This window comes from Neomonachus schauinslandi, chromosome 6 (assembly GCF_002201575.2).
Source record: "Neomonachus schauinslandi chromosome 6, ASM220157v2, whole genome shotgun sequence".
Lineage (NCBI taxonomy): Eukaryota > Metazoa > Chordata > Mammalia > Carnivora > Phocidae > Neomonachus > Neomonachus schauinslandi.
The window spans coordinates 127,899,834-127,913,413 of record NC_058408.1 but is presented as its reverse complement, the minus strand read 5'-3'; the positions used below and the strand labels follow the sequence as shown (position 1 = coordinate 127,913,413).

Sequence of the window (13,580 nt, the reverse complement as noted above, 5' to 3'; positions counted from 1 at the left end):
GAGGAGCCAGGGCAGACACACACACACAGGTTAGACAGACACACACACACACACACACACCCCTTGCGTCACACACACACACACACACACACACACACACACACCCACACACACACACCCACACACACACACACACACACACACACACACACACACACCCCCTTGCGTCTAGAGGAGCCAGGGCAGACACACACACACAGGTTAGACACACACACACACACACACACACACACACACACCCCCTCCCTCACACACACACACACACACACACACACACACACACACACACACACACACACACACACACACACACACACACACACCCACCCACACACACACCCACACACACACACACCCTTGCGTCTAGAGGAGCCAGGGCAGGAGACTATATTTCTGGCTTGAGAAACATACTGCTTCCTCCTTTGTATTGGGTGAATGGCCAGTGACTCACCCACAACGTCTGGGCAGATAGGATTTTCATCGTCCTTACCTAGCATTGGGGAATACTATAGGCAGTGTGTCTTGGAGTGATCTTTCACAGATGGGCAAACTGGGGCTAAGATCCTAAGGGAAGCGATGCCATTGGTGAGTTAATATGGGGAGAATGAGCTGGGAGTAAATGAGGGTTGTTCAGTGTCTTTTCTAGAGGTGACAAGTTTTATTCATCCTCTCAAAATCGTCTTATGTCCAGATGCTCCTTTCAAAGCCTTTGATGAGTTTGAGGCTTTAATCAGTACTTCTCAAACTTTAGTGAGCATCAGAATGACTTGGGGCAGGGTTTTGCAATCTCAGTGCTATTGACATACTGGGCCAGATAATTCTTTGTTGTGGGAACTGCCCAGTGCATTGTAGGATGTTTAGCAGCGTCCCTGGCCTCTACCTAGTAGATGCCGTAGATTCTCCTTTCCCAGCTGTGACAGCCAAAAATGTCTCTGTTCATTTATGTTCCCTGGATGGCAAAATTACCACAGTTGAGAACCACTGACCTGGGGTGCTTATTAAAAATCTAGACCCTTAGTGTCAACTATCCTAAAAAAAAATTAAAAAAAAAAAACAAACCTAGACCCCCTAGTCCTTATCTTGAAAAGTCTGTTTCAGTAGTGGGGAAAGGGGGCTTAGGTATCTGTATTTTCAGGAGGCACCTCAGGAGATTCTGCAGCAATTGATCGCAGCTCTGTGATGGGAAAGCATAATCTTTCCTAAGCTCAGGGCTGTACAGATTTATACGTGACTTATTCTCTATTTCATCTTTCTGTCTTACTGTATCTTTCCGTTCGTTACCAAATTTTGGTGGAGAATTATCCTCAGAGCACTGGCTAAGCTCAATTAAAATATTATCAATTAAATCTTGTAGTGGATATCAGTGTGTTTCAGCTGGTTTTTTTCTTCACTTACCATATTGGATACATCCATCAACTTTACTAGACAGATTCCTCTCCAGTGTTTTCTTCTTCTTCTTTTTTTTTAAAGATTTTATTTATTTATTTCACAGAGAGAGCGAGAGCAGGAACACAAGCAGGGGGAGTGGAAGAGGGAGAAGCAGGCTTCCTGCCGAGCAGGGAGCCCGACGTGGGGCTCGATCCCAGGACCCTGGGATCATGACCTGAGCCGAAGGCAGACACTTAACGACTGAGCCACCCAGGCACCCCTCCAGTGTTTTCTTCTAAGTTTTCTACCATTCCATTCATTTGTATATCACTTTACCATTATCAATATTTATATACATATGCATGTTTCAGACATGCATGTGTATCTTTTACTATTTACGGTGGCACCTCTATCCACTGGCAAACTAGAGTGTTGAAACTCAAGATACCTGGACACCCCAAAGTTTGTTCATCAAGGTCAATGAGTGTATATTCTTCCTCCTCACTTACCTGGAACCTGGTTGCAGTTTCTCTGCAGAGCCTCAGCTTTGTTTATATGTAGGTTACACAACTTCTGCCCACTGCTCTGCCTTTTGAGAGACAGTGTAGCATAGTAGTTAAGAAGAGGGACTCTAGGGGCACCTGGGTGGCTCAGTCGGTTAAGCGTTCGACTCTTTTTTTTTTTTTTTAAGATTTTATTTATTTAAGACAGAGAGAGTGAGAGAGACAGAGCATGAGAGGGGTGAGGGGCAGAGGGAGAAGCAGACTCCCTGCTGAGCAGAGAGCCCCATGTGGGGATCAATCCTGGGACTCTGGGATCATGACCTGAGCTGAAGGCAGATGCTTAATCGACTGAGCCACACAGGTGCCCCAGTGTTCGACTCTTGATTTCAGCTGAGGTCATGATCTCGGGGTTGTGAGATCAGCTCCGTGTCTGGCTGAGTGCGGAGCTTGCTTGGGATTCTCTCTTCTCCCTCTGCCCCTTCTCACTCAAGCGCTCTCTCGCTCTCTAACAATAAACAAACAAACAAATAATAAACTTCTTCAAAAAAAGAACAGGGACTCTAACATGTGGCCATCTGGGTTTGAGTCCCTACTCTCACAATGGTAATTTTTTTTAAAACCACTTTATGCTTTAGTTTTCTTTTTTTTTATGCTTTAGTTTTCTTATTGTAAAGTTCCTGGATCATAGGTCTGTGAGGATAAAACCAATTAATGTATATGAAATGCTTAGAACAGTGCCTGGTGCATAGTAAGTGCTAAGCAAGTGTTAATTCTTTCTTTCTCAAAGATTTTATTTATTTATTTATTTAAGAGAGAGGGAGAGTGCACTTGTATGCAAGTGGGGGGCGGGGCAGAGGGAGAGGCATAAGCCGACTCCACGCTCAGCACTGAGCATGAGCACGAGCCCACCTGGGGCTTGATCCCACAACCCTGGGATCATGACCTGAGCCTAAATGGAGAGCCACCCAGGTGCTCCTAATTGTTACTTTTGATTGGTGTCCTGAGGGTACAAGTCAGAATCCCTACTAGCCTCTGTTCTAGTATTCTGCATGGGTGCTGTTAATTTTCATATATGTATGAATGCACTGGCTTTTTTTTTTAGATTGAGGAATAGCTTATGTAATGTAAAATGTACAACTTGATGAATTTTTTTAAACATGTACACATTTGTGTTACCTCCACTCCAATCAAGATAGAGCATGTTTTCAGCATCTAAGAAGTCTTCTTGTGCTCCTTCTCATTCATATCCCCACCAGAGTAACTACTATTCCGACCTCTGTCACCATAGATTAATTTTGCTGTTTTTGAACTTCATGTAATTGGACTCATTTGTTTGTACTTTTTTCTTTCAGAGGTTTTTATTCAACATCTGAAATTTATCAATGTTTCAGTAATTTGTTCTTTTAAATTTCTGGGTTAAAAAACTCATTCTGGGTAGTACTTTATCACATGAATATGTTATAATCTTCCTACTCTGCTGATGGACATTTGAATTCTCTTTATGTAAGAAAAAAACTCACACAAACATGAAATGCCCACTTCAAAACACTTTATAATGACATTTCAAAAAGGGAATGTTTATACTATAATCTAGGCACTCTGGCATTTCCGTTTCTTGAACATGCCAAGTATGTTCAAATCTTGGAGCCTTTGCATTTGCTGTTCCCTCTATCTGAAACACTTTTCCTGAGACTTTCACATGGCTGTTTCCTTTCTGTTATTCTCTCTTTTTTTTTTTAAAGATTTTATTTATTTTTTAGAGAGCGAGCGAGAGAGAAACAGCATGAGAGGGGAGAGGGTCAGAGGGAGAAGCAGGCTCCCCGCTGAGCCGGGAGCCCGATGTGGGACTCGATCCCAGGACCCTGGGCCGAAGGCAGACGCTTAACCATCTGAGCCACCCAGGCGCCCGTCTCCTTTCTGTTATTCTGATCTGCCCACATATCACTTGTTATAGAGGCCTACTTTAACCTCCCAGTCTAATGTAGTCTTCAGGGTACTTATTGCTGTCTCAACAGGTTTGTTGTCTTTCCCCCCCTCTGGAATGAAAACTGTTTTCTTGTCTGTCTTGTTCACTGCTGTATCCCTAGTGCTTAGCACCTATAAGATGCTCAGTAAGTACCTGTGGAGTGAATGAATGTCTGACCTGTGCATTCTTTCTTTCTAGATGATGGGCACATTTGTTTTTATTCTTTCTTTCTTTCTTTCTTTCTCCTTTCCTTTTTTCTTTTCTTCTCCTTTTTCTTTTCTTATGTACTGGGTGAAATGTTTTAGGATGTTTACCTCAGCATCTACCTATAGTGTTTTGGTTGGAGCCTCCCTCAACAGTGAAGAAAGGGTGATACTTGCTAACAGTCCGTTACCAGTATGAACCTAGAGCCATAGGCCATTAAATTTGTAGCCTACAGAGAGTTATTCCATGGCTTTTTTATTCCCTGGTTTATTGAGATATAATTGATATATTATGGAGATTATAATTGATATATAACATTGGCATATCACTTTAAGGTATACAGTGTGATGATTTGATACACATGAAATGATTACCATGCTAAGGTTAGTTAACACATTCATCATCACCTCACATAAGCATATTCATGTTGTTGCAAATGGCAGGATTTCCTTCTTTTTTGTGGCTGAATAATATTCCATTGTATGTGTGTACCACATTTTCTTTATCCATTCATTCATTGATAGACACCTACGTTGTTGCCAAATCTTGGCTATTGTGAATAATGCTGCAGTGAACATCGGGCTGCAGATATCTCTTCAAGACAGTGATTTCGTTTCCTTTGGATATATACACAGAAGTGGGACTGCTGGATCATATCACAGTTTTATTTTTAATATTTTGAGGAACCTCTATACTGTTTTCTGTAGTGGCTGTACCAATTTACATTCCCAGCAGTGCACAGAGGTTCCCTTTTCTGCATATCCTTGCCACTGCTTCTTTTTACAGATTGGCAGATTGAAGCCCAGGGAAGGAAAGAAAACTAAAGGTTATAGTATGAGTGTATAAGAATTGGGATTAAAGCCCAAGATGTTTTGTTTTTAGATTTTTTCCAGTTTTATTGAAAAATAATTGACATACATCAGTGTATAAGGTGCATAGCATGATGGTTTTATTTACATATATTGTGAATTAATTACTTCAAAAGGTTTTTTTTTTCAAAGATTTTATTTATTTATTTGACAGAGAGAGACACAGAGGGAACACAAGCAGGGGGAGTGGGAGAGGGAGAAGCAGGCTTCCCGCCGAGCAGGGAGCCCAATTCGGGGCTCAATACTAGGACCCCGGGATTATGACCTGAACCGAAGGCAGACGCTTAACGACTGAGCCATCCAGGTGCCCCCTCAAGAGGTTTTGTTAACATCCATCATCTCATAAAGATACAATACTAAGACTTTTGATAGATTAACTATTAACTCTTTGGAAATTAGAGTGAATTTCTATTAATTTTCTGATACTAGAGTTGGCATGTATTTTGTTGTGTTCAGGAAGACAATAAGTGAATAGCTAAATATAACTACCATTTCTTGCATAGTAGACATTGGAAGAGTTTGGCTTTAGGTTTTAAAATCTTGGGGCACCTGGGTGGCTCAGTCGGTTAAGCGTCTACCTTTGGCTCAGGTCATGGTCCCAGGGTCTTGGGATTGAACCCCACAGCGGGCTCTCTGCTCAGTCTGCTGCTCCCTCTCCCTCTGTGCACTGCCCCCTCACCCCCGCTTGTGCTCTTTCTCTCTCTTAAATAAATGAAATCTTTAAAAAAATAAAAATAAAATTTTGTATTTGGTTGTTCTATCCTGAAGGGATGTGAAGTGATGTGCACTTAAGATGTTTGTGGCTGGATTGCCTAAAGATATTCTTAAAAAGTTGTATGACTTGAGTCTTTCAGAGAGAAGTTGTGCTGCGGGTCATGGGACCAGCAGTCCCTGAGGTTTAGGAATAAAAGACTTCATTGATTTACCATGGGGTTGGGGGGATTTGAAACCATTCCTAAGTTTGATGGTAGGTGAAATTAGTATTGATATGTTGCCTGATTCTCTTTTATACTTTGCCTGTCATATCTTATTTCTGAGAAACTGTGTTAAAGTCTAAGATGACATTTCTGTGGGATTACTGTGGCTTTGCTGTATTTGCTTCTTCGTCAGCAGGATTTAAAATCCCAGATCAACAGAGGTCATAGTGTAGTCAGAGAATGCTTCTTTCCCTTTCTCATGGTACCATAGCATTTTCTTTGTACTTTGACTCTGTTTCTCATGATTTGCCTTGTGCTGTGGGTTATTATGCATCTGTCTCTGCCAATAGATCGTGAGCTTCTAGAGGATCGGGTCTTTCGTTTCCTCTTTGTAACCCCATAGTGCCTAAACTAGTGCTTTACAATATTTAGGCGTTTCTTATGTACTTGGGGTATTTCAGTGATGCTGAGAGGATCATTCAGTGATATGTCTAGTTCAGTCTCCTTGTTTTATGTGTAAGGAAACTAGGAACACAGTGACTTACTCAGTGTCATATAGGTGGTTAGGACACCTGTATTCTAGTCTCAGTTCTGCTGGTTGGTTGTTCCATTATGCCTTGTTGCTCCTCAGCTGCTTCTGGTTTTCTACAAAGAGGAGGGTTGTGAAAGAGAAGAAAAACACTGGGAGGACATAAATTACACTCCGATTACCGATGTGCTCTACCAGTCAGATATTTTACTTTCAAAGTTAAGAGAAGAGGCTTAACTTCTGAAATCCCCCAAAAAACTTTTAGGGGTTCTGCACTGCTCTTAGTCCATCACCCTCAGAACACCTTTTCTGTGTTCTGTGGGTAGAAGTGCTGGCAGGAGGAGGAGACTATGTTAGTTTCCAGTCACATTTCAGACAGCGTGGGTGGTAAATTCCAGTTGCCTCTGATAATGACAGAGACTAATGAGATGAGGCTCCGAATGGAGGGAGAGTTATGAAAATAATTTAACTTCTTAGGGAACTTGATACTTTGGATTGGAATTGTTTTTTCCCTCCTCTCCTGTTCCCTTTTGCTTATTAGAAAGTATTGATTCTGAAATAGGGAAAGTGAGTTTATTAGATATAGGGTGGACATTGATTGCTGTAACCCAATTATAAATCCTCAGAGGGGCCTGTTTGTAAACAGGTGCTTTTCACATCCAGGAACTCGTGATTCCTGCTATTCCCGATAATCAACTGGTTGAAGCTGAACACATGAAAGATCTATATCCACTAAGCTTAGAATTGCATTGCTTTTGATTTATTTTAATGGGATCCTGTTGATTTCCAATTTATTTTCCCCCGATAAGGACATCTTCCTCTTGACAACCTATTTAAAAGACACAGGAATGTTTTGAACAGAGGCTGTATTTCATGCTTTAAGGCAAAGCCATGATCAATATAGTACAAATTGCCCAAAAGCATCTTCTCTCTCTTTTTGTTGTTGTTATTTTTTCCTTCAGTTTTCTCTGGACCATAATGGAATTTGGTGAGGCTTTGACAGAGATAGGTCTTAATAAAATTTTAGGTCACATCTAGGACTTTTTAGGCTCCCCCCCCCATTTCAGAATCAGTCAGTGATGAGCATACACTGAGCATATACCCTGAGCCAAGTGCTTATAGAAAAAGGATAAGATGTAGTCCCTGTGCTAAAGATGCTTCATATCTAGTTGGAGAAATTTTCTGTGCTTTGTGTTTTTTTATGCTCAAAGGTAAATCTCCTTTTTAGCTATATATATTAAAGAAAAACAATCTCTGAGATACGTTCTTTTATGCTATTGGATGCGTCTCTTCCTCAAATAAAATTTTGATTTTGATTTGAAAGATAGCACATATTTTCTAAAAGTCATTGAACAGGGGCACCTGGGTGGCTCAGGCGTTAAGCGTCTGCCTTCGGCTCAGGTCATGATCCCAGGGTTCTGGGATCAAGCCCCGTATCGGGCTCCCTGCTCTGCGGGAAGCCTGATTCTCCCGCTCCCCCTGCTTGTGTTCCTGTTCTCGCTGCCTCTCTCTCTCTGTCAAATAAATAAATAAAATCTTTAAAAAAAAATGAAAGTCATTGAACAAAATTAATTTTATTCTGCTGCTTTGGATTTGTTTGGAAGTAAAATCAGGCTCCTTGCTACTGCCCATACTTCCCATTGGGTGAGATTAAGTTTCACAACTAGAGCCTAGAATTTAAGAGAGAGACAGGAATTTTGTCAACAGTAGAAAGAATCTGGGAAGTGAGGGGAAATGTGTAAATCCACAGTGGAGACCTGTGGGATTTTAAGTTCTCAGTTGTAAAAAATTGAAATTCCTTGAAACAAGATGGGAAATTTGGGCATGATTCATGGAATTGCTTTTATATAGAATTGAAAAATACACTGAGGTTTAATCTGCAGTAGTGTTATAAATATATATATAATTAGATTTGAAAGAAGTATATTGTTATATTCAGTTATTTTGAAATCAGATTTAATTTCTGTTCTTATAACTGCTATTTTCTGCCTTGGGTCTCTTTCCAGAGGAATTTCTGAAGACAGTCAAGTGCAGTGTGATTTATGAGGCAGTGAAGGCCAAGTACTTTGCAGTGATGAGGACCTACTTACTTTGGGGAAATCAATGGAGCACATCAGTCTGCAGCACACTTCCTGCCTTAATGGTCCTAAGCTCAATCAATACTTGAAATTTAACTTCACCATCAGTCTGTGGGCAGTGTGTGCTTTGCAGCCTTCCTTCCATCAACCTCAAATATATGGCCAGATCTATTATAGATGGAGCTAGTTACACTTTCCTTCTTGGTTTTGGATCTGCTATAAGCCTTGTCTACTGGCATGTTTAAAAGATGTAAATTGTGTTTTGCTGTAGGCCAAGTAATGAATTAAGTCTTGAAATTACCTGGTCAGGGGATGGGGTGTTGGACAGATGCACAAGATCTATTATGTGGCTGTTTATCATTTTTTCTTCTTCCTAAAAAATTTCCCTTTGAAAGCTTTTCAACAGACTACCCAGCATCTTGGAGAGCATTTATAGCACTGACTGTGGCTTTCTTTTCACAGATTCTCTAACCATGGCACAGGTGGAGAAACGAGGGGGTTTGCTCCGGAAATCTTCAGCCTCCAAAAAACCACTGAAAGAAAAGGTGGTGCTGATGTATGATGAGATCTTTATGGTAAGGCCCGGAGCTCTGACAGTTCTGAACAGCTTGACTCCTTAGTTTCTTGTTCCAAAATGAGAAATAAGCTCACCCCTGCCTGCTGCCTTTCAGTTCTTCAGAGGGAGAAAGGGAGAGCAAGGGTGAGAGTGAGTGTGAGCTCTCTCATGGTAGAAATTATGATCATGTATTAATTAATATAGGTTGCTGTTATGTTGTTCTTATAGATTATTGCCATGAGCTCAGTAAAACAATTGAAAGAGGGAGTAAAGCTCGGGAAGCTTTTTTTTTTTTTTTTTTAGTATCTTTAAGAAAGACTTGTCTTCCATATGATCCAGTGTAAGTACTCTTCTATCCTAGATGTCCCTTGAAATTCCTTTTGGCCCTAGAATTCTATGATTCAATTATTTTTAAAAGATGAGCTATTGGGGTGCCTGAATGGCTCAGTTGGTTAAACGTCTGCCTTCGGCTCAGGTCATGATCCCGGAGTCCTGGGATCGAGCCCCACGTCCAGCTCCCTGCTCAGTGGGGAGTCTGTTTCTCCCTCTGCCCTTCACCCTGCTCATGCTCTCTCTCACTCTCTCTTTCTCTCTCAAATAAATAAATAAAATCTTAAAAAAAAAAAGATGAACTGTTACATCTCAGGTTGTTAGTGGACGGAACAATTGCTTAGTCTCTCACATTCTCCAACTATATAAGATCACTGACAAATTATTAGCGATTGGATTGAGGATTTCTTTGGGTCTTCATAACTGCTGATTGACCAAGTCCAGGCCTTTGTTTTGAAATCTACTCTGTCAGGGAGGGTTACCCTGCAGGGTACTTGCCTTCTGAAATTCTGATTGTAAGTAGTGCATGTAAAATGGAATAATACTTATAAAAAGAGTTACCATTGTATTGAATTTCTTTTTTTTTTTTTAAGATTTTATTTATTTATATGACACAGAGAGACAGTGAGAGAGGGAACACAAGCAGGGGGAGTGGGAGAGGGAGAAGCAGGCTTCCTGTTGAGCAGGGAGCCTGATGTGGGGCTCGATCCCAGGACCCTGGGATCATGACCTGAGCTGAAGGCAGACGCTTAATGACTGAACCACCCAGGTGCCCCACCATGTATTGAATTTTTACCATGTGCCTGGCGTCTAAGTGCATCACTAAGTACATTAACTCTAATTCTGACAAGAATGCTCCAAGAGTGCCATGTTTTCACATGTGTCATGTAAAAGCATTTTTCAGATGAGGAAACTGGGGATCATAGCTGGAAGGTGATGGAGCCATGGTTTGAACCCTAACGTTTGACTCCATGGCCCTTACTTGTTCAACTTTGCCACATGGCCCAGAATAAATAATGTGATCAAGTAAAACCTTTAACTCTGGGCAAGCCTTAGAGATAGAGTTTGATATGCAAAAAATTAATACAGAATTGCACAGGTCAGTACAGGTGGTTATACAGAGAAAATGAGTGCGTACTTGGATCCTATTAGGGTTCTTTCTATGTTAAGTAAGGTTGGCATACATAGGACTGTTGATTGAACTTTGAGGATGGGAAGTGCCAACTCCACGAGTAGTCTTGAGTTTCATATATAGGTAACAAAATGACATTACAGAAGTGTGAGAGTCAAGGGGAGCCTGGGTGGCGCAGTTGGTTAAGCGTCTGACTCTTGGTTTCGGCCTAGGTTGTGATCTTGGGGCTGTGAGATAGAGCCCCACGTTGGCTCAGCTCGGAGTCTGCTTAAGACTCTCCCATCTCCCTCTGTCTCTCCCTGCTGTGCTGTCTCTCAAGTTAATAAATTAATTAAAAAAAAAAGAGAAGTGTGAGAGTCAGAGTGTGAGTGTGACCCCTCCTAGGAGAAAGGGGTAGAAAAAAAATCACTGAAGGAGCACCTTAGGAGAAGGCCAGAAATGTTACTTCTCTGTGTCATTCTCAGTTAAAAATCCAGAAGAGATTCCTAGTATAGTATTTTCTTATGAGATCAGGAGTTCTTAACTAATGAAGATATTAGTTCTTGGTAGTACTTTTATTTATTTATTTATTTTGGTAGTAATTTTAAAAGGTCAACTTAAGGGTGATAGTGGGTGATTGATCCACTGGTTTTATGTCATTAGCTTTCCTTAAAGTAGAAGTTCTTTTTTTCTCATTTTGCTCCTTAACCAGAAGGCTTTGACTCTTTAGAATTAATGTTTGAAAATTATTGCTAAGAAGATTTAGGTTTTAGCACTATAATTTTGTTAACCTTTTGGACCAATTTGAAGTAAGGAAAGAGCATATTAAAAGCTCTGTACAGAGAATTAAATGCATACAGGAGGGCAAGTGGTAAGAGCAGTCAACACAGGATGTTGTAAAACCATGGCAGCATTGCTTATGTGGTCTGGGTTCTGGCTCTTGTACCAGTGTAAGTAACTTTGTGGATCCTCTTTCCTAAAAGGAGGATACTTTTATTTTTTTAAAGATTTTATTTATTTTTTTGAGAGAGGGGGCAGAGAAGGAGAGAGAGTACAAGTTGGGAGAGGGACAGAAGGACAAGCAGGCTCCCTGCTGAGGAAGGAGCCTGACTTGGGGCTCAGTCCCCGGACCCTGGGATCATGACCTGAGCTGAAGGCAGACACTTAACTGACTGAGCTACCCAGGTGCCCCAGCTAAAAGGAGGATACTGATAACATCTACCATACCTGGCTCTCTGGGCCATTGTATTTCATGTATGTGAAAGGGCTTTGAAGACCTACAGATGTGATGGGGACATATAATGTGACTATCTTACTCAGATGGTTAGGTTCACGTCTTGCTAGAAGAGAAAGATTTGAGGGAGATTCTTTGAGCCATTATTTAACTTTTGGCACAGGGAATATATATCTATGCACAGTGTCTTCCATTTTGGGGGAAAAAAGCCTCTAAAACTATTGTTCCGTGTTATAACAGTATAGAATGACCAAGCATTTTCAGAGTTAATTTTGAAAGGTAACATTGATTATGTGTAAGTGACCCTTTCAGATGTGTTCTTTCTTTTTTAAGATTTTTCCTTTTTTTTTTTTAAAAGATTTTATTTATTTATTTGACACAGAGAGAGATAGCGAGAGCAGGAACACAAGCAGGGTGAGTGGGAGAGCGAGAAGCAGGCTTCCTGCCGAGCAGGGAGCCCGATGTGGGACTCGATCCCAGGACCCTGGGATCATGACCTGAGCCCAAGGCAGACGCTTAACGACTGAGCCACCCAGGCGCCCAAGATTTATTTATTTTAGCGGGGAAGGAATTATGTGTGCGTGTGAGCTGGGGAAGGGGCAGAGGGAGAGGGAGAGAATCCTAAGCAAATTCCCCACCCAGTGCAGAACCCGAGGTTGGGCTCGATCCTACCACCTTGAGATCATGACCTAAGCTGAAACCGAGAGTTGGACACTCAACTGACCGAGCCACCCAGGAGCCCCCTTTCAGATGTATTCTTAATGCTTCAGTGTTAGCTGGGGATATTGAACCTGCTTATTTTCTGGTTTCAGACAGAGGACCCCAGTAAGTGCAGTCCTCGATTTTGGGAGGAGCTCTTCCTTATGAAGGTAAACTTGATGATATCTCTGGATTTTCCTGGTAACTGAAATTGCTTTCTCATGTTCTAGGTGCTACACTAAAAATGCACTCACATTAAGTACAATTCACTAAAAATGTTACTAAAAATAATACCCTTACTCTTTCCTTGGTAGGTGAATTTGGAGTACCTAGAAGGCAAGCTGGAATCTCTTGATGGTGAGGAGTTAATGAAGATCAAGGATAATATTAATTGCTTATTTCAACACTGCATCCAGGCTCTGGGAGAGGAACATCCAATTCGAGTTGTCAATGCTTTGCAGGTACAAGGTTGGGAGACCGGGGAAGTCTTGTTTAACAGGGGAAAGGAATTGTAACACATGTGTTGGGACCTGAGGAACCTAAAATTGCCCTTAGGTATGAAGGGTTTTGTTTTTTTTTCCTTTAAATCATAAACATCTATGTATGTTTGTTTAGCCATCTTTCTGGTTAAAGAAATTGACACTTGGGCGCCTGGGTGGCTCAGTCGTTAAGCATCTGCCTTCGGCTCAGGTCATGATCCCAGGGTCCTGGGATCGAGCCCCGCATCGGGCTCCCTGCTCGGCGGGAAGCCTGCTTCTCCCTCTCCCACTCCGCCTGCTTGTGTTCCCTTTCTAGCTGTGTCTCTCTCTGTCAAATAAATAAATGAAATCTTTAAAAAGAAAAAAAAGAATAAAGAAATTGACACTTCACTAGTACTCTTGTCCACTTGTATAATTTGATCTAATACCAAAGCAGATTGACAGAATGCTTGAATTATTTGAGGAAAGGAAGAGATATTGGGGAAGCTATGAGTCAGGGATAGTTAGTCTACAGCAAAAATCAGAAGAGATTTTTTTTTTTTTTTTAAAGATTTTATTTATTTATTTGAGAGAGAGAATGAGACAGAGAGAGAGAGCATGAGATGGGGGAGGATCAGAGGGAGAAGCAGACTCCCTGCCGAGCAGGGAGCCCGATGCGGGACTCGATCCCGGGACTCCAGGATCACGACCTGAGCCGAAGGCAGTCGCCCAACCAACTGAGCCACCCAGGCGCCCAA

The 13,580-nt window shown here is 41.5% G+C and overlaps 1 protein-coding gene across 1 annotated transcript in view; it reads left to right on the top strand.

Moving 5' to 3' along the window:
- Positions 1-13,580, top strand: part of ARMH3 (armadillo like helical domain containing 3) — a 178,314-nt gene that overhangs the window by 4,473 nt on the left and 160,261 nt on the right. The window contains exons 2-4 of the mRNA XM_021700255.1: positions 8,897-9,009; positions 12,478-12,534; positions 12,679-12,825. Coding sequence (XP_021555930.1) covers positions 8,908-9,009; positions 12,478-12,534; positions 12,679-12,825 — 306 coding nt within the window. The 5' untranslated portion in view covers positions 8,897-8,907. The remainder of the gene's footprint in view (positions 1-8,896; positions 9,010-12,477; positions 12,535-12,678; positions 12,826-13,580) is intronic.